The sequence below is a fragment of the Pseudochaenichthys georgianus genome, chromosome 17 (genome assembly GCF_902827115.2).
Source record: "Pseudochaenichthys georgianus chromosome 17, fPseGeo1.2, whole genome shotgun sequence".
Classification (NCBI taxonomy): Eukaryota; Metazoa; Chordata; class Actinopteri; order Perciformes; family Channichthyidae; genus Pseudochaenichthys; species Pseudochaenichthys georgianus.
Window position 1 is genome coordinate 33677077 of NC_047519.1, and position 18787 is coordinate 33695863.

At 39.6% G+C, this 18787-nt stretch overlaps 1 protein-coding gene across 2 annotated transcripts; it reads right to left on the bottom strand.

Annotated features, from left to right (window-relative positions):
• Positions 1-307: 307 nt before the first annotated feature.
• Positions 308-17439, bottom strand: twsg1a (twisted gastrulation BMP signaling modulator 1a). 2 transcript variants are annotated; one of them, XM_034104731.1, is made up of 5 exons: positions 17238-17439; positions 15961-16119; positions 8153-8252; positions 3054-3311; positions 308-775 (listed from the first exon to the last, which is right to left on the bottom strand). In XM_034104731.1, the coding sequence occupies exons 2-5, from the start codon at positions 16084-16086 to the stop codon at positions 594-596; spliced, it is 666 nt and encodes a 221-aa protein (XP_033960622.1). In that variant the 5' UTR covers positions 16087-16119; positions 17238-17439; the 3' UTR covers positions 308-593. The 2 variants fall into 2 exon arrangements, with proteins under 2 accessions (XP_033960622.1, XP_033960623.1); XM_034104732.1 differs by having other exon boundaries at positions 15961-16152.
• Positions 17440-18787: the final 1348 nt, after the last annotated feature.

Below are 18787 nucleotides of genomic sequence, written 5' to 3' on the forward strand. Positions count from 1 at the left end.
AGAGCATTTGTGTGCGAGGGATTGGCATCGGTAAACGCTCCCTTTCCCTCCGCTTGCATGCGACGGTCTGTGAGCAGCTGAACACCTGTGGAGCAGAATGGTATAATAACAACTTTGTTTCCCCAGGAAATGATGCGTTTCCTGACTCGGGCAACACTAAGCTAAGATTAGAGCCGGCGACTAGGGAGGACAAACATTTACTATTCCACTCGTGCATTTTTAGTTTTCACCTCTTTTAAAGCAAATATACTGAAAGGGAGAAGATATTCTGAGATCAGCTACCTCTGTGACACAAAACAGATCCATGTCACCAAACGTTTCTTTATTTGGCACGAGACTGGGATTTAGCAGACCATAATTGTAAAAATACGTTATTCATATACACCTCTAGTAAAAAACACTATTGAAAACATATCTAAAAATATACAGTGAAACATAACAGCAGAATAAAAACACTTTCGCAGGGTTTGCAGGAGGGGGTGAAAGGGGTATTTTACAAGGTAACGGAGGAATGCTAACACATAACAGTCATAGTTTCCTCTGCCCTCAGTCCTCGGGTATGGCCCACACATTTGGTACCGAGTGCCAACACTTCAGAAGAGACAGTTCATGCACTTCACAGCCTTGCTGCCGTAGTCCACGCACTCCGGTCCGATGCACTGGCAGCAGGCGTTGTGAAACCAGCGGTACTTGGATCCTCCCATTGACTCACAGTATAGTTTACACTGACGGATAGACACGCAGTCGTCAAAGTAGACCACCGTGCACATGTTTTCTGAAATAAAACATACAGGGGAAGAAAAAAAAACACATGAGGCACAAATCCAGTAAAGTTATAGTTTACAGTAATTACCTTTAACCCTAAATGTTGCTACTTTTACTTCAGGGGGAAATTCATTTGCTGTGAATAAGTATGACCATGTGTGTAGGTGAGTTTAATGAGTTAACTTCTCTGCTCGGTGGGAAATATAAAGAGTGTGTCTTCAGGAGGCAGACGGCCAAAACACCCACAAATGAAAATAAAGAAAATGGCAGCGGAACAACACTTTTAACCCAGTTACAAATCCCTGAACTTGAGGTCTTCTTGGCAGCCATGTCCCCTCTGAAATGATGAGAACCTGATCCACCCTAAACTGCTCTCAGCTCAAGACTTTGTGCAGTGCTTCAGCTCTGAGTCAGGCCTGCTTTTATCACCACAGGTCTCAGTGAGTGTGCGAAATGCAAATGGGGAATTTGACTGGACCTGACAGGACCAAAGAACTATTTAATAATAAAGAATGTGAGCAAAGCACGCTTTTCCTCATATATCACTTATTCAGAAACGGAAAGAGTGTGAGCAAAATCATTTGAACAAAATCATAATTCTTTGACACAGATCCTCTGAGATGAGAATTCTGATGCAAATATTATCACTTCTTCCTATAATCGTAATTGCAATATCAGTCATTATTTACTTTTTTCCAAATTGTGCAGCCACACAGCAAATCGCTAACAATTGTTGTACTATTATTATTCAGGTCAATCGAACGTAATGGATGGTTTCTCTCCAATAGGGCTGCAACTAGCAATCATTGTGAATCATTTTAGTTAGTAATTACATGTAGATTATTGTTTGCCTGTTGAAATGCCAACCACAATTTAACAAGCCCAAGTGAGCAACAGTCGAGAACTTCATTTGAGCTTTTTTTCCTCCATCAAAACTGATCCACTTAATCAAAGGGTCTCTCAGAAAGGTCTGACATTTTCGTAGCAGCCAATAGGGCTTGAGTTCATGTAAGGAACAAATACAAGTAGATGATGATAACAAAACAGTTATATTTATATAGCAGTATGGCAACTTTCAGTGAAAAATTATATCTATATATTATCATTGAAAAATAGATGCATTAAAAACATTGTCATTACAGTCAGTACAGCGCTTGAGTAAACACTTCCCACTTTAAATTGACCAAGCTTTCTTTGGACTTTACACTGAAAAGACTGAATCTCAAACTTCCAATAAAGATGGATGTTCAGTTTATCGGTTAATTTTGACCAAATAAGGATTTTTCAGAGGTCTTGCTTAGGCCAATAGGGTTGAGGTTATGTAAGTAACAAATAAAAGTAGATCAAGATAACAAAAAAATTGATAATGATATAGCAGTATGGCAACTTTCAGTGATAAATGAATATATATTTTATCGATGGAAAAATAAATGTATTAAAAAATACAATATTTCCGTTTGAAATGCACTGCGCTCAAAGTTGTCACAGTAAATACAACGCTTGAGTAAATACTTCACACTACAGGTCAAGCATCTATTTTATATCCTTTAAATTGACCACATCTTTGGACTTTACACTGAAAAAACTGAACTCAATCTTCCAATAAAGATGGATGTTCAATATATGGTTTAAAAGCAAGCCCCCAGGAAGTGTGCCGGACTCTGATGAAAATATTCGTTGTGTCCAAATGGCGGTACTACAATCCCTGACGTCACTGGGCCCAGAAAGACTTTTCCCCATTGACTAACACAGGGAAAGAGACGTCTGTAAATCAGCGGATAATCTTTTTTAAACTACCCAGTATGAACTATTGTATAGCCCTTATTAGAATCATTAGGTCCTTAAAGTTGTAAAATGCACTAAAAGCCATATCTAGATTTATTTTCTCTCTCCATTCATTCTACTGAGCCGAGAGTGGGAGGTCGGGGGGCGGGGCTTAAGGGGCGCATGCTCTGTGAGCACACATACGGGTTCTTCTGCTCTGACAGCTAGGCATGATGGGTAATCTGTGACGTTTCGCTCTCTCAAAAGTTGGGCCATTTTGTCTTCATGCGCCAATGAGCAGCTCTCCTAGGAAAGAACGAGACCCCGCCTCCGACGCTGTATCCAGTTCTTATTATACATCCATGCTTAAAATTGACAAAGAGGTGAAATAGTCCTTCAGAGGACCCGGTTACGGCCCTTTTGTACTGTCTTAAACCTTTCCTTAGAATATGTTATGAATTTTAAGGTGTCCTTGGGTGCTTTGAAAGGCGCCTCTAAATAGAATGAATTATTATTATTATTACCTTGAGAGTCGTAGCTGGCGTGGATGCTGTTGGCGGGAACAGAGACGTTCTGGTGTGGGTCGAGCGACTCGAGGAAGGAGACCATGTTCTCGTGATGGGAGAGCTCCTCGGCCACGGGGAAGGAGACCACCATCATGTTGATCGGAGCCTCTCCTTCGGTGAGGGCGCGGAACAGCGAGGGGATCGGGCGGTGCAGCTCCTCCACCGTGCTCTTCGACGTGGCCGGGGTGTCGCTGTAGTTCTTCGGGTTACACATCCCTGACAGGAGGAGATGGAGGGGGAGAATTAAAGATAGGTTCATCGACATATCAAAATAAGTTCCTGTCTCTATTGAGCCATGCAAAAAGTTGAGTTTGCACAGGTTTTGGATGTACAGTATTTGAGTTGTCTCGAAAACAAAAATGGAAAAGCAAAAGAAATGGGGAGAATTATAAGGAAAAAAGCATTACATTTAAATCAATTATATTAGGTACAAAACAATAAAAAATAGACAAAAAATGAATAAGGTAAGAATGAGAAATGAATATGTAATTAAAATGAATGCTTATAATTATTATTGTATTCTCTATTTGTATTTATATTTCAATTTACTGTATATGTCAAACATTTTCTTTACTTATTTATTCTTTTATTTTATCACATACATTTTCTTATTCATTAACAGATTTTTTATATTTTTGGCACTGCTGTGACTCCATAATATTGCGTCATGATAACAGTATTATCAAGATATTTTTAAACAATTTACAGTCAATTTGGATCCTCTGCAATTTCGACTATATCCAAGATTTTATAAATACTGAGGTCATGAGTTAAAGTTCTTCCACAGCAGAAACACAACCTAAGACAAAGACCCCTACCAAACTCAACTTTATCTTCTATGTCAGCTGCCTTAGAGCCTTAAAGCTTAGAGGTGGAGATCTTACAATGTGGGTGAATAAAACCCCAACTATGTTAAAGTCTAAACACAGCTAGAGGTTGTATTTGTATCTTGTAAATTGACTGAACTGACCCTTGTAGCACATTGATGACAGTTAAATTGTTTCACACATGATTTCAACTCAGAGGCAGTTTTGTAAAAACCACACAGCTGTCTTGAATATCTCGTCTCAATTAAGATCCTTTTAACACTTCATTTCATTTCAAAAATACAGTAGTAGCCCCACATCCTCCGATAGGATCTTTGTACACTTTCAAATGAGTCAAAGTGAATTACGACTAATGGGTAAATCATTTAATGGGGAACGGAGTTTGACAGAGGAATTGGATTACTAACCAATGTTAAAAGCAGAGCCAGACAGCTGTTTTAGATAAAGAGTACACATGGGTCCTCCCTTCTCCTCCTTCTCCTCCTCCCTTCCTCTAAAATACCCCCCTCTCTACTCCTGCTCTAACCACTCGCAGATACACACTTCAAAGTATCCTGCTTTTGGCACAGATAACATGTTTAGAGTGGAAACTTACTTAAAGTGGTCATAAGGCTAGCGTAGCAACAGAAAACAAAAACAGAAAATCTATAAATGAGAGATATATTCTAGCCAAGAGCTACAGGCTGTCCTCAGTGTGTTTTAAAAGGCTGTTCAGCTCCACCACATCTGTGAAGCAGCAGCCAGTTCACTTCGCTCAGTGTCAGATCGTTGCACTTGTGTTCCACATGAAAGAGTTTTAATAAAGCCGCCTTGTCAGCACGTACAGTAATATCTGTCCGTCAAAGCTGATCTGAGAGATTTCTGGTGTAAAGGGGCGAGGTCGACGAGGGAGCCAACGGGACAGGACGCTATAATAATGTTTTTTATTTGAAAGTCAATTAAATGACAACATCGAGAAACTAGACAACTACAACGTGATGACACAATGAGAAAGAGATGCAGAAATTACCACAGACACACAAAACAAGACTCAATATAACCGGGACTATGAAGTGAAGCAAAACAATTAACAGATAAATGTTACAACACAAGATAAATGACCACACAGACACATGGAACAACACAAAGACAGATGCAAGACCACAAAGAGAGAGGAGATGACATACTAAGCAAAACGTAAATTACACTAAATGACTATCGGGATGTAGAACAACCAGAAAGAGATGCAATAAAGACCAGAAAGTCTATCCAATGGACGTAAAATGGCATGCAAAGGGTGCCGAGTGAACCCAAGAAACACAAAAATGCAAATAGTACATAAAACGGGCACACAGGGATGCAGAATGAGCTTAAGAAAAATTGGAAATACCACAAATAGAGACAGAAAATGTCATGCAAAGCAATTCAAAATAAATGACTACAGACTTTTTAAACGACCAGAACTTTTTAGTACACTAAAATCCTCACAAAGAGTTCGAACAAGGAAAATTACTAAAAATGTATGGTGCAAAAAGATGCAGAAGGTCCACAAAAGGCAAACTAAATATGAACAATTATATGAATTTACTGAAAAGATGCAAATAACCAAAGATATATGACACACAGAACAAGAGATAAACCCTAAAAAGTCTGAAAACAACTCTGTCTGGGTGACCCCTTCTACTGTGAACCATGGGGGGTATACGTCTGCAAGAACCAAGTCTTAATATTTGAGTCTTCCAACACATTTCTACTTATTTAAAGGTGGGGTGGGTAAGTTTGAGAAACCGGCTCGAGATACACTTTTTGTTATATTCCATGGAATGCTCTCAACATCCCGATAGCAATGAATATCTGAAATGCTTTGACAATAAACCCATTAAAAAAAATGACCTCTGTGGAATCCGTGGTACTGTAAAAAGCACGACCAATCATCTGACCCGGCCCGGCTAAAGTAACTGGATGGCCTACCTGCCTGTCAGCCTTCCACCTGTGCACAAACTTATCTCGTGCCCTGTGTGTTGGAGGAGGGGCTCTGTAAGGAAGGGGCATATTTTTTCCCGGCTGTGTATTTTCAAATTCTAGCGCACTCGAGCTGGTTTCTCCAAAATTACCGACCCCACCTTTAAGTATGTTCTTACTACCCTTTAAATCTGTGCCCTATCCTGACCCTCCTCTGCTGGTTTGAAGCGTTTACAGCTGAGGATTTAACAAGCCCAATGTTTTCTTGTTTCACAAATCCGGTTGTTTCGGATCTCGCTGGGTTTCTCTCCCCACCGCACCTCTCCGGGGGGCTGAGAGTCAGAGATCATTTTCGCGGGGTCGACCTCCTCGTCCCCTCTCTCTTCCGGCTTCCTTTACGCTTTGATCATCTGAAGGACCTCGACACTTCCTGTCCACATGTGCAGCTGCTGCTCAGTAGTGACACCATTCCTTTAATTTCCTCCTGGTCTCTGCTTCGCGTTAACCTCGGCGTTGTCACTTCTCAGAGGCACCTCCATATCTGGCTCCCCTCGCCTCACACTCATCTCGTATCAGAGCAGCAACACTCAAACAAACCGCCTGCTTTCTAAACTGTCAAGAGCATTACAGCCACAGTTTCACTTTACCGAGAGAGAGTGCTCTGCGGCGGGGTGATGGAGAGGTTAACAAGACTGAAGTGTCACATGTATGGAAAGAGATTAGTGCCAGAAACGTTTTAAATATGTTGCAATCACAGAGTGATCAATTATACGGCTCACTGCCAACTTCCTGTTATCCGTATGCAACTTTATTCAACTGTAACTTCAGGTTCATTACTTGCTTATTGTTTAAACTGTATATACTGCAACCGGACTAGACTTATGGAACTGTAGATATATTGGTAAGGTAAATACTGCAAACATCATATATATTGTGTACATATGTATTTTGAATACTTGGCTTTATGTTTTTTCTGTACATTATTAAGTATATATTGAATTGTAGGAGCTATATAAATCAATTATTCTGTGTTTTATTTATTCCTGTTAATTATATTTATTTTGTTACCTAGATTTTTATTTTTCATTCTTACTATGCGTGCTGTTGTTGCTCTGACGCCTGCATTTCCCTACGAGGATTAATAATGTTTATCTCATCTTAGCTATGACATGAACATGATATAATTAAGGAATGACAATAAGGTTTGACAAATGACAATAACAGATTTTAAACTAATACAGGGAATATGCAGGAAGTCAGATGTAAAACATTTTAAGATCTTTTTTAAGACCTTTTCCATACGTTTTAAGACCTCATCGCCACTTTGAGTTTTAACAAGTTACATTGGCGACACACTTTACCTCACATTTACTATATACAGTATTGATTGTCCTTCCTCCTTATCTTCCAACCATTTGGACACAAACTTGCATTTCCCCATAACGATGTTTAACAACCGTCGTAAACGGACCTCCGCGCGCTATCAAGCAGTGAGCGCGCGATGTCCTGTTCAGATGACGTCAGTCCAACGGGATGCCATCAATAAACTCCACAGAATCACACGACACACCTACGCCATGATTACATTCAGGCAGACTGTAGAACACAACCTCTTTGGACACTTTATATACTTATTGAAAACAAGCTACAAAGTGTAATACCTTGGAAGATGCTGTTTAATACTTTTTAATAGCCTTCATTTTCTCTAAATTGATTTATCAACTTGTAATACTTTTTAAGACCCCGCGGACACCCTGTTATAGTTGAAAAATATATTGTTTTGATTAAGTTCATTTTAAGAATTAATTTGAGTTGAACACTTTGAACTTAATACAGTATTTTAAAACTGTAATAGGTTGAAATATATTTTATTTAAATCACTGCAATTTATTTTAAATGTTTTAGTCGATGTTTTAGTCGATTTTCAACATTTGTGTTGGAGCTATGGTGGAGAAAGTCTTGATCTGGTGAATAAAAGCAGCAGTAGCTCCAGATGACAAAGTTGTACATGTAGGACTTGAGGAGGATTTGAAATAGGATTTATTCACAATAAATAAAAACTCAGACTCCATTTCACTCCTGTGGTTTAACTTTAAAGTTGTACCTGACAAAGTTCATGATTCATACGACTTAAAAACAACCTTTGCTGTCACTAATCTCTTCTACAGATGTTCAGCTCGACAGTCATCGCGGAGCGTGGGCTACAAAGTAAATCCTGAAATGAAATGCTGACTTAACTTTGCTGTCAGCTGTAAAATATGTAGCTAATAAACGGAGACGCTAACTCACCCACGCAGTCGCAGCACTCTTCCCAGAGGTTCCCCAGACACAGCATGCACTCCTTGCAGCAGGAGCAGTTCCCGTCTGACGGGCGACACTGGCACAGCTCCTGAAGGACACACACACACACACACACACACACACACACACATTAAACAACATGCATGTAACATAATAAAGATTACCGAAGATCCTCAACATTTTTTTTACCAAAATAAATGTGGATAAAACCATCTGGGAGCCAGGAAATGTAGACTCATCGACTCAAATATATTTCACTTCATCTTCATTTCTTCTTATATTAAGAGATTTGAGCTTGTTAACATTGGCTTTACTTATTTATTAGTTTAACAGATCCCATGTGTTTATAGATAATCATAATTTAAAAAAAAACACCCTTTGTGTTCCTGGTAAAATGTTCTAAGAGAAACAAGTACCATTTTTTTTATAGCGAACTGAAACATCATCAGTTGAAAATCCTAGTGTATTTTTTTAATATAGTTATAAAAGCCAGAAAGTATCACGGTATTATAACAATGTTAAGTATTTTTTTGCTTTTATACATTTAAGTTTAACAGGAGGGTTATAAGTAAACTAAGTAGCAAGATGCATCCTTCACATTTTGGTTAGATTCAAAACAGTGGTGTAATATATGTTGATATATTATCAACCCTTAGGTTTCTATACATTTAAGAGGTTTACTCTTTAATTAATACATAATATGAGTTTAAAACGTTTCATTGCTGCGATTTCGGTCAAAACTTCAGTGGCAAATGTTTTCCCATTGAGCTTATTCATGTCATTTTAGCAGAAATAAAAAAAGGAAGCCATTTTACACATTAAATATCAAATGAAGACTAATTTTCAGTGTAAAACACGCAGGTCTCAGGGCTAGAAATCCCACAGCAGACTCAACAAGTGGCTGTGCTGCTGCAGACGTACCATTAACACACGGAGCAACAGCAGGTTCCCTTCATGCACACTAACTATTACTGTGTCTATCAAAGTATGCAACACCCGATAACTCAGAGAGAAGATAACCCTCTGCTGTTTCCATTCATAAACAGAGCAGGTTCTGACATGTCAAAGTTCACTAATAATTTTCTTGAATGGTTTTACACTGAAGCTGAGGCTCAAGTACTGTACTCCAACTTAAAACTTTTCCTCCTCTACACTTTAAAGGGAATTATGAAATACATGTACCTGTGTTACTTCCGAGATGAAGATTTTATATGTCAAAACATCTGCTAAGTTTATGAAATATACATTGTTGTCAATGAACGTACCCAATAGTATATGCAGTATAAAATATACCTTGAAATATGTATATTAAGATGCTGCTTTTAACACTAAGGAATCAGGAATATAGACCTAACAACACAATTATATAATAAATAATAGATTTAAAGGTGGGGTATGTAATTTTGGAGAAACCAGCTCGAGTACACAACCGGAAAAAATCTGCCTCTTCCTTCAGACTTCCTTACAGAGAATATATATTAAGAGAATGGTGTTCATGCTATTTTCATCCATGGCAGTAATTTCAAGTTATTTAAATGTTCTTAACGGCTTCAATTGAATTTGTTAGTTAAAGGTAGGGTAGGTAAAAATGGAGAAACCAGCTCGAGTGCGCTAGAATTTGAAAATACACAGCCGAAAAAAATCTGCCACTTCCTTACAGAGCCCCTCCTCCAACACACACGAACGTGCACATGACCAATGAGGGCACGAGATAAGTTTGTGCCCCGATGGAAGGCTGACAGGCAGGTAGGCCATCCAGTTACTTTAGCCGGGCCGGCTCAGATGATTGGTCGTGCTTTTTACAACGCCACGGCTTCCACAGATGACATTTTTAATTAATTTTGATTAATGTATTTATTGTCAAAGCATTTCATATATTCATTGCTATCGGGATGTTAAGAGAATTCCATGGAATATAACAAAAAGTGTTTCTGAAATAAATGACACACCCCACCTTTAATTCAAGCCATTTTGCAGAGTTGCGACTGAGTACAATTTGCTGCTAATAGTTCTTTATTCTTTACTTATCAAAAATAAAAAGTTGGATCAATGTTTCCTTATTTATAAGTTCAAGTCTAAAACCTGCAGACATATTCAGTACATTATGTATTAAAAAGGTAATGCAGTGCAACTACAACAAGATTAAAAACAATGCTTTGTTATGAAATGTGTGCATGCATTAACTTTAGCCAAGGGATTTCTTACAACTTTTAAAGTAAAGATCTGTTTCATTTGGTTCTTCTTTCCTAAATAATTCCGCCACAGACTTGACAACAGAGGGGGGAAAAGCTCTGCAGCGAACTTCTCATGTTGGCTCTTGTAAAAAATAAGGTAATGTTATTATTACAAGAGTTTATCTGCAAACATCCCAAAAACATGCAGCCTCAGCTGATGCCATAACTCTTCTAAAAAAGTCTTAAATATCTTCATTCCTCAACTGCAGCTCGTCTCTGGGGACGGAGAGACAGTGAAGGAAACTATGTGTAGGTGGGGTTGAAAAGTGGGTGAGTTCCTCTTTCTTTCTTCCCCCCACCTCCCCGTTTTCTCCTGACACAGAACAGGGAGCACATTCCTCCAAGTCAAGGTCACCATGATGAGGGAGGTGGAGGGGGAGAAACAGAGGGAGGGAGGGAGAAGAAAACACCTGGAGAACAGAACATGTCTGCTCCACCAACAACACACTTTCTCCCTACTTTCCTCCCTTCTCCCTTCAGCCTCTTTCCACCGTTCTTTCTTCCCTTCCGTTTCTTTTCTGTTATTTCTTCTCCTTCTTTATATGTTCACAGAAGCCATCTCCTACACAAAAACAGTCAAGCCGATGATAAAAGACTCCCATGACTCACCAAGTGAGGGATTGCAAAAACACACAGTTCACTTAATCACCAGCCTCTCTATCCGCAAACCTCTGATCAAGATCTGATGCCAGGAGTAATTATGACTCTCCGAGGTGGAATTATAACAAAAACTAAACAGCTGCCCCGGGGAAATGCATGGCTCTCATATTTCACAATTCAGGAAACTTTTAACAACCATATGGAAATAAAAGATGCTTTCACAGAGAGAGCAGAGAGCCTAGCATAAACACTGGACACAGGGAGAACCGGCTAGCTCTTTCAAAGTTTAAAATATCTACATTTAAGCACTTTATCCCTTTTAAATAAAGAGTTCAACCATTGTGGTTGTAGACCACCAAACAAATCAACCTATTAAATGAGAATATTGTTACTTCCCATGTCTGCAAAGTTAGAAGCTAGAGCCATTAGGTGATTAGCTAAGCTTAGCATAAATAATGTACGCAGGGGATAAAGCTAGCCTTTCCAATACTTAAAATATTTACATAAAAACACTATACTTCTATAATTAAATAGTTCAGAAAAATAGTTATTCACTTTCTTGACAAGTTTTACCTAAATATGAAGAAGTTGGATGTCTAGGTATAGCCAGGAGGAGCTTAGCCTAGCTTAGCTTAATGGCTAGAAGCAGGGCGAAACAGCTAGCCTAGCTTAATGAAAGAAGCAGGGCGAAACAGCTAGCCTAGCTTTACAAACTAGCTCTTCCATATCATGCTAATCACCACATTGTTCATTATTTGTTCAGCATAAAGTTAAATTGTAAAAGTACAATTTGTGATTTTAGAGGAAGAGCTAGCAGGTAGCCTAAGCTTAGCTTAAATAATAGAAGTATGGGAACTACTAGACTTTCCTACGTTTAAAATATCTACAAACACTACATCAAAATAAATAGATTTACATTTTTGTATCTATCGGGTAAGAAGCTATAGCCAGGAGGCGATTAGCTTAGTTTAGCATAGAGATTGTATGCAGGGGAAACTGCTTGCCTAGCTTAGTCAATGTTTTAAGTTATTTATCAAGCAAAAATAGAATAAATTATTTAAATCCGGGATCTGCTGCTTTTCTTTGTCTTAAATTAAACTGAAATTAAACTGAATCTATTTGGGTTTTGGACAGTTGGTTGGTCAACACAATTGAAACTGGTAATTGAGTCATTTCTTTCATTTTACAGAATAAACAATTATGCCCAAGATGAATCGCAGTTGCAACCCTACAATCAACATCCTCCTCCCTGATGAGGTTATCTCGACTGCCTTCAGAGCTTCTACTTGGCTGCCTTCAGAGCTTCTACTTGGCTTCCCTCAGGCAGAAACGTGCTGTAATCAGTGAACACTCAGCTGCAGCGAGACAAAGGGACTGTGGGGAGAAAGTGAACATGTGCAGCCTCGTCCTGCAGAGCGACCGCTGCTGTGTGTTAACTTTAAAATCTGCTGCCCCACCCTGTAGAGAACCGGCTTGTGAATCTCTGCACTACTAAACTGTACATTTCCCTCAGCCAACCTCCCCCAACACACACACCTCCTCCTGACCTCAGCCTCCCCTCCCTCCTCTCATGTTCTCCCACCCTCGGGGGTTTTGGGGAATTCAGACAAATGACTTGAGATGGCAGCAGAGCGTAAAAGCGAGCGTCGGGCAGCAGATCCCACTAATCACAAGCAACATGGAGCTTCTCCAGAGGGGCTGCAGGCGGGGAGAGTTTCTCCTTCACAAAACCATCGCTCCCGCCTCTGACAGCCGGCGGGTCGGAGTCGGCGGGGTCGACAAACCTACAGAGCTACAAGTGATTGAGCGGCAGAAATAAGCCACCTGGAAGAAGAACAAGAAGCCACCACAAATGTTCTGCTGGTGTTTAAATTGTGCTGAAGGAGGAGAATAAGTGTGTGGTTTTTGTAACAATAAGGTTGTGTAAAAACAATCCTTGAAAACAATCTGGCCTGAAAGTCTCCAAAACCCAATAGAGACTTTATTTCCTGAAAAGTTAAAAACAAAAATTCTAGATAGTTTTTGTATTTGTTAAAATTAGCTAAATCTCGCTTTAAAATCACCTTTTCTTAATGGCTTTTTCCTATAAAACAATCAACATGTCATGAAGGCATTGGGCTCTAGCAATTGTCATGTGTTCAATAACTTGTGATATTTAAGTGAAGTAAACAGATATGTATAAACAAAATGGACAGATGGACCCGTCTGCATTATGAGGAGTTAAAACATATTTTAAAGCGAGAATTTCAGTTTTTAACTTAGTAATAGTAAATGCATTTATCCATTTGCTTTCCGCCTCTAGATTGTGGGTTTGCAATTGAGGGTTGCAGCTTCAAGAGTAATGTTTAACAGTTTATATTTAAAGTATTTATGTACGGCATGTCTTGTTGCGTCTGTATTGCCATGCCGCAAGGAGAGTTTCCCTTAAAGCAACGTACAATTAGGTTACTGCAGGTTCACTTTGTCCAAATGAGGGCGGAAGAGGAAAAAGATTACCAACCGAGCAAAGTGGGCAACGTCTGAGGCGCAGACCCCCGAGGGCCCAGATTCAAGGTAATTTAATTATTGCACTTTTATTAAGGAATCTAAACCAGAACATACATTCTGTAACAAAGTGATTTTTAGGAACAGAGGCCCAACAGCAAGTCATTACCCTGGGAAAAGCATGGACATGAATTACTTTGTATCCACTGTATTACAACCGGTGTAATGCCATTTAAGAACTCAACCTGTAAAAAAAATCTGATCTTTAGTCCATACCAAAGAGAAAAGCTATTTTTTCAAGCACTTTAAGTGTACCCAAACCAAATAATCTCCACTAACCTGAAGCCCTTATCATCATCTTAATTGTTACTAAACTTGTTTAAGGAATTCCTTTGCACCTCAATGTACATTGACTTTAACAAGCTGCTCCTTTTAAATTTGATCAGGATTTTCACAAACTCTACATCTCTAGTTCCATCATAGAGAGAATCAAAACATGTCTAAAAGAAAACACATGGTTCATCAAACTACTATAGCAACTTTAATTGGAATTTGCCATCTATTCTGCCTTTTTTCCACATCTCATTTCCAAACAAAAGCCTTAATTATCAGCTCAACTTCCTGTGCCAACAATCAAGTCTAACTCAACTGCCTGCAAGAAAACAATAATAATAATAATAGCTGTGGTTAGCTAAGGTCACACAGGTGAAATGGCCACTGAGGTTAAACACAGTACTTTACTGATGTTAATGTGAGGGGCGGGGCCACTAAACACACAGCAGGTCAAACACACACACCCAGAAGGACAGTGGACAAGCGGCTGCTCACATTCGACTTGACAGGTTCTGGAAAAAACAGGCCCACACTTCTCATCATATTTTCCCGTTAAAATAAAACGGGATTAGATGAGAGGATTCGTGTTAGGCAGCAGGGAAACTCCCTCTGTCCTTCACCTTTTGGGCTTCAGGGGTGAGGGAAAAAGTGACACCAAAGAAGTGATGTCAGAAAGTCAACAGAAGTCAGAGGAGTGAAAATAAAAAGGAAACCGCACATAAATCAAAGAAGTGTTTCTACAGGTAGAGAGCAGGTGAGCATGAAACTGAGAGTGAGATCTTTGCTGCTCGCTGTGGGAAAAACCTTCCTCCTGACTTTACTCGGCTTATCGAAGGAATGCATTTTGAATTCTTCCCAACAGATTCCATCTTTGTTCTCTGCTCCAGATTCTCGGACAAAAATGAACTCGAGTTTGGCTGCGGCTGGGTTTCAGGAGTTCTGTTTTTATGTGAAGAGTTTTCAAAAACCTGCCTAAAAGACATAACAGCGGGAGCACATTTTCTTGTGCAGCTTTTAGTCCGTTCTGCCAGTTTAACGCTAATTTAAATATGTTTAAAACAAGCTTTCAACTGCTCTAAACTTGAAATCGACTCCGGCTGCGGACGACATTTAATTCGGGTTCTCGTTAAAGAGAAATAGAAATCTCTGTTTACAAAAAACAGCTGTAACACTGAAGGATGAAAAGCTTGAACTTGGATGCACTGTAATATAAGTGTTCCTACTTTAATCTACAGAAGTGATCAGCAGCACTCAGCAGAGTATCTGTCTGTTACTGAGCAGTGAGGTAGAGAATCAAATGCACAGTGGAGGTCTGCTGTTTACATATTTTGGATCTTGCAGCGATCCACATTTTGAGACATGTAGTTTAAAAAATGTTTAACACCAACAAACAGAAATCCATTCATTAAGTTTAACATTTAAAAGGGGCCTTATTATGGTGATCAGGTTCAACATTTTATTTTGTGTCTCTACTGTGACATGTCAACGTGCTTTAATAATCATATAGCACTTTATTTCTCTCATACTGCCTGTGCTGCAGCACCTCTTTTCACCCTCTGTCTGAAACCAGAGCCCAGTCTGCTCTGATTGGTTAGCTGGCCAGCTCTGTTGTGATTGGTCAACCGTTTAGAGATATCCCGCCCTTTAGCCTATCATGTTCAGTTTGTTGGATTACTAGCCAATAGATGCACAAGTGTAACATAGTGATGTCACAATGTTACGGAAGTAAACAAAGGAGTCCAATGGAGGCGTTTCCTGCAGTAGGGGGGGGGGGGGGGGAGTGTGCGGGAGAGAAACTCCTTCTGAGGGGAACACAGGGCTTTTAGCCTTTACAGACCATTTACATCCACAAAAACCTATACAACACTACATGAAAGGGAAAACGCCCAAAAGCAAAAGAGGGCCTCTTTAAGTATATTGTAAGTTGCATTGTTGGAGGAGCCAGAGACACAACATTTTGCCACAAATATCCATCGTTTAAAATTAAAATAAAGATCTAAACTCCCAAATACCTTGGGCAATTCATTTGCTAGTGACTCAGAGAATCAGTGCAGCCAGAAGGGAAAGAGTCATTGTGGTCAAGCTGATGAGTAAATCCATCATGCAGCAGAGTAGTTATGTAAGGAAAAGGTGGATGTGTTTTACCTGGATGAGACACTTGCTGACGTCGCTGGCGCAGAGGGCTTTGTTGCAGCCGGAGGTCGGGGACAGTCCTGCGAGGAGGAAGAGGAGCGCGGCGGCGGCGGGGAGGATCAGCTGACCAGGCCTCATCCTGACGGCTCACCAGCACGGCACTGGAAACACCTAGAACAACACGAGACACAGGACCTCAGAGACCTGCACAAATAAACACAACTCCATCACACACATTCCACAGGAGGAGAAGTGAAGAGCTGCAGTTAAAAAGATAAGAGGACACAAAAGGTGGCGCATGATGGAAATTATACACTTTGAGATTCCTAATACAAAGTAGGAGACACTTTTTATTTTTTACACAATTCAGTGTAAATTGTAAAAGTAAGAAGAGCTGAAACCATCATCATGCCGGTAGTCTTTAAAATGCAAAAAGGGCTTCTAAAAGAAGGCGATTTCCTTCATCTGTTTATGTTAAGTTAAATAGAACAACTTTGGGTTTTTGGATTCAGCAGGAAAAGACATTTGAAGTTATACATTTTGACTTCAAGAATATGGGAGTAGACTTTTTCATCTATTCCCTCACTTTAAATAAACCAATAGATGACACGAGACAATAAATACAGATTAATCAATAAGAAAATAAACATTAGTTGCATAACTGTAAATGTAATTTCTTGTTTTATAACCATGAACTGCTGATGAATTTTAGTAAATGTAGAACTAAGCAACAATAATGAATAATGTCTTTATCTGTATTTCCTTTATTCGAGTACTTTTACAGTACAGGACTGGTTTGTTTTAACATTGTAGTATATTACAACGTAATTGTAGTGCTACAAACTGCAGCAAAAACGTAAAGAAGTGAGTACAAAATAAAGGGACATTTCAGCTTTGTGATCTAGAAGAACTTTGACATGTAAACATCACTTTTCTAAAAGGCCTGCGTCACATTTCATTCAAAGCCATACCTCACTCACACTGTTACAGAGGGATAACAACACACACATCTGGCAACATCAGCCTCCTTCACCTATTTTCCCCAAAGTGTAGCGCGTGAACCCACTGTCTGCTGCTTTTTACACTTCACCACTTTGCTGCACATTGTTCCACTTCAGCAGAGAACATGTGAGGAACATTAGCTGCCTCACTCATGGACGCGTTTCTTCACCTCTCTTTTTTGGGGCTCATCGCTAACACCAAAAACGTTGTTTCACTCGCACGCAGCCACATGAGAAAGCAGTGCAGGAAACAGCGACACAACACAGAGAGAGGGAGTTTAAACTTACCTCAGCGCTGTTAACAAATCAGAGACTTTTCTTTTTAACAGGGAGAGTGGCTGTTTTCTCTTTGAACTTCTCCAGGATGGTGTTCAGCCGCAGCTCAAGTGTCCACTGTGTCCAGAGGGCGTCAGTCTCTCCGCAGCAGAAAGCGACAGGCAGTCGGGCGCCTTAAAGGCACACACTCCATTTTCTCCCCAACAGTCTGCGGAGGAAAACACCGGGCCTCAGGTCAACACACACACACACACACACACACACACACACACACACACACACACACACACACACACACACACACACACACACACACACACACACACACACACACACACACCGGAGTGTCTTCAGGGTGACGGCCGTGAACAAATCCGCATCATGAACACCGGGAGACAAACTTTAACATCTGCGCCACGCTGTGCGTAAAAGTCTTGTGCGTAAAATATCATTTTTTTTTTTTAGACCAAACTCGGGTCAACTTCTGTTCTAACTCCTTTTTTCTACACAAGCTATTCTCTCCCGGGCCACCCCCCACTCCATTACACGGCCCTTTGTCTGCGGTCTTATCAGCGGGTTTTATGAGTGTCCTCATTAGGTGAGAAAGGGCGATTCGGAAGCTGTGAAGCTGCAGACTCCCCGCTGTGAAGCCCCCTCCCCTCCCCAACAAAGCTCATTTGTAGAAACGAGAGTCTGCTATCGGGAGAGTCTCTGATGGGCCATTTCACTCCACATGTGTTTACACGTGTTTTCCTAAGACTCCATCAAACACAACAGGCCCCACTTCCAGCCTGCAGGGGAGGGAGGACACACCTTCAATGAAAACACTTTAAATGTAAATCCAGTCTAAGAAGAGGGACAGTGTAAACCAAGGCAAACATGTCAACTTATTTAAACACGGAATATTTGTTTTGTTTCCAGGCATTAACACTAAACATGTGAATAAACCCCACTATCAATTATATTTTTAGTAATTATCGTGCATATAACCTGTACATGAATGCTATATTAATTCCAGCAGCCTTTGCACTCTGGCTTGCTATTTAGTTGTTTGAGATATATGTACAAATATATAGTAGTCAACGTTTTATATAACTTTGTTCAACTTTCTGTAGTTATTATATTTAGCTGTATATTGTCTGTGTAAGAATAGGGAGCAACACAATGGAGTCAAATTATTTGTTTACATATTTACTTGGCTTTTGAAGCTGATTCTGAAAAGAAAATGTACGATTTCTTCTTTATTCTGACGTTAAATTAAAATAGCATTGGTCAAAGCCAAAATACAATATTATCCAAGATGTTGGATTGTTATAATTATATATTATTGGAATGATAAATGCATAGTATAGTTAGACTAACGTTTGATATTAAAGAGCTTTACAAAAATCGTGTTAGTTTGTTCAGTCTGCAGCACTTTGAGCCGACTGTACAGCGACACCTACTGGCCGAGAATGATACAGCTTTTAAGAGAATTACCACTAAAAGGTACATCTTAATTACAGGGGCTGCAACCTCAGTGTTAATACTTTTTAAAATAATAAATACACAATATATTAAAA

What these genes read in the sequence shown, in the direction of transcription:
- twsg1a (XM_034104731.1), bottom strand. Translation starts at nt 16,086, where the DNA reads ATGAGGCCTGGTCAGCTGATCCTCCCCGCCGCCGCCGCGCTCCTCTTC. An exon ending in AGAGTGCTGCGACTGCGTGG is followed by an intron (nt 3,312 to 8,152) that starts GTGAGTTAGCGT and finishes TCCTCCTGTCAG; the next exon opens with GGATGTGTAACCCGAAGAAC. An exon ending in CGCCAGCTACGACTCTCAAG is followed by an intron (nt 776 to 3,053) that starts GTAATAATAATA and finishes GTTTTATTTCAG; the next exon opens with AAAACATGTGCACGGTGGTC.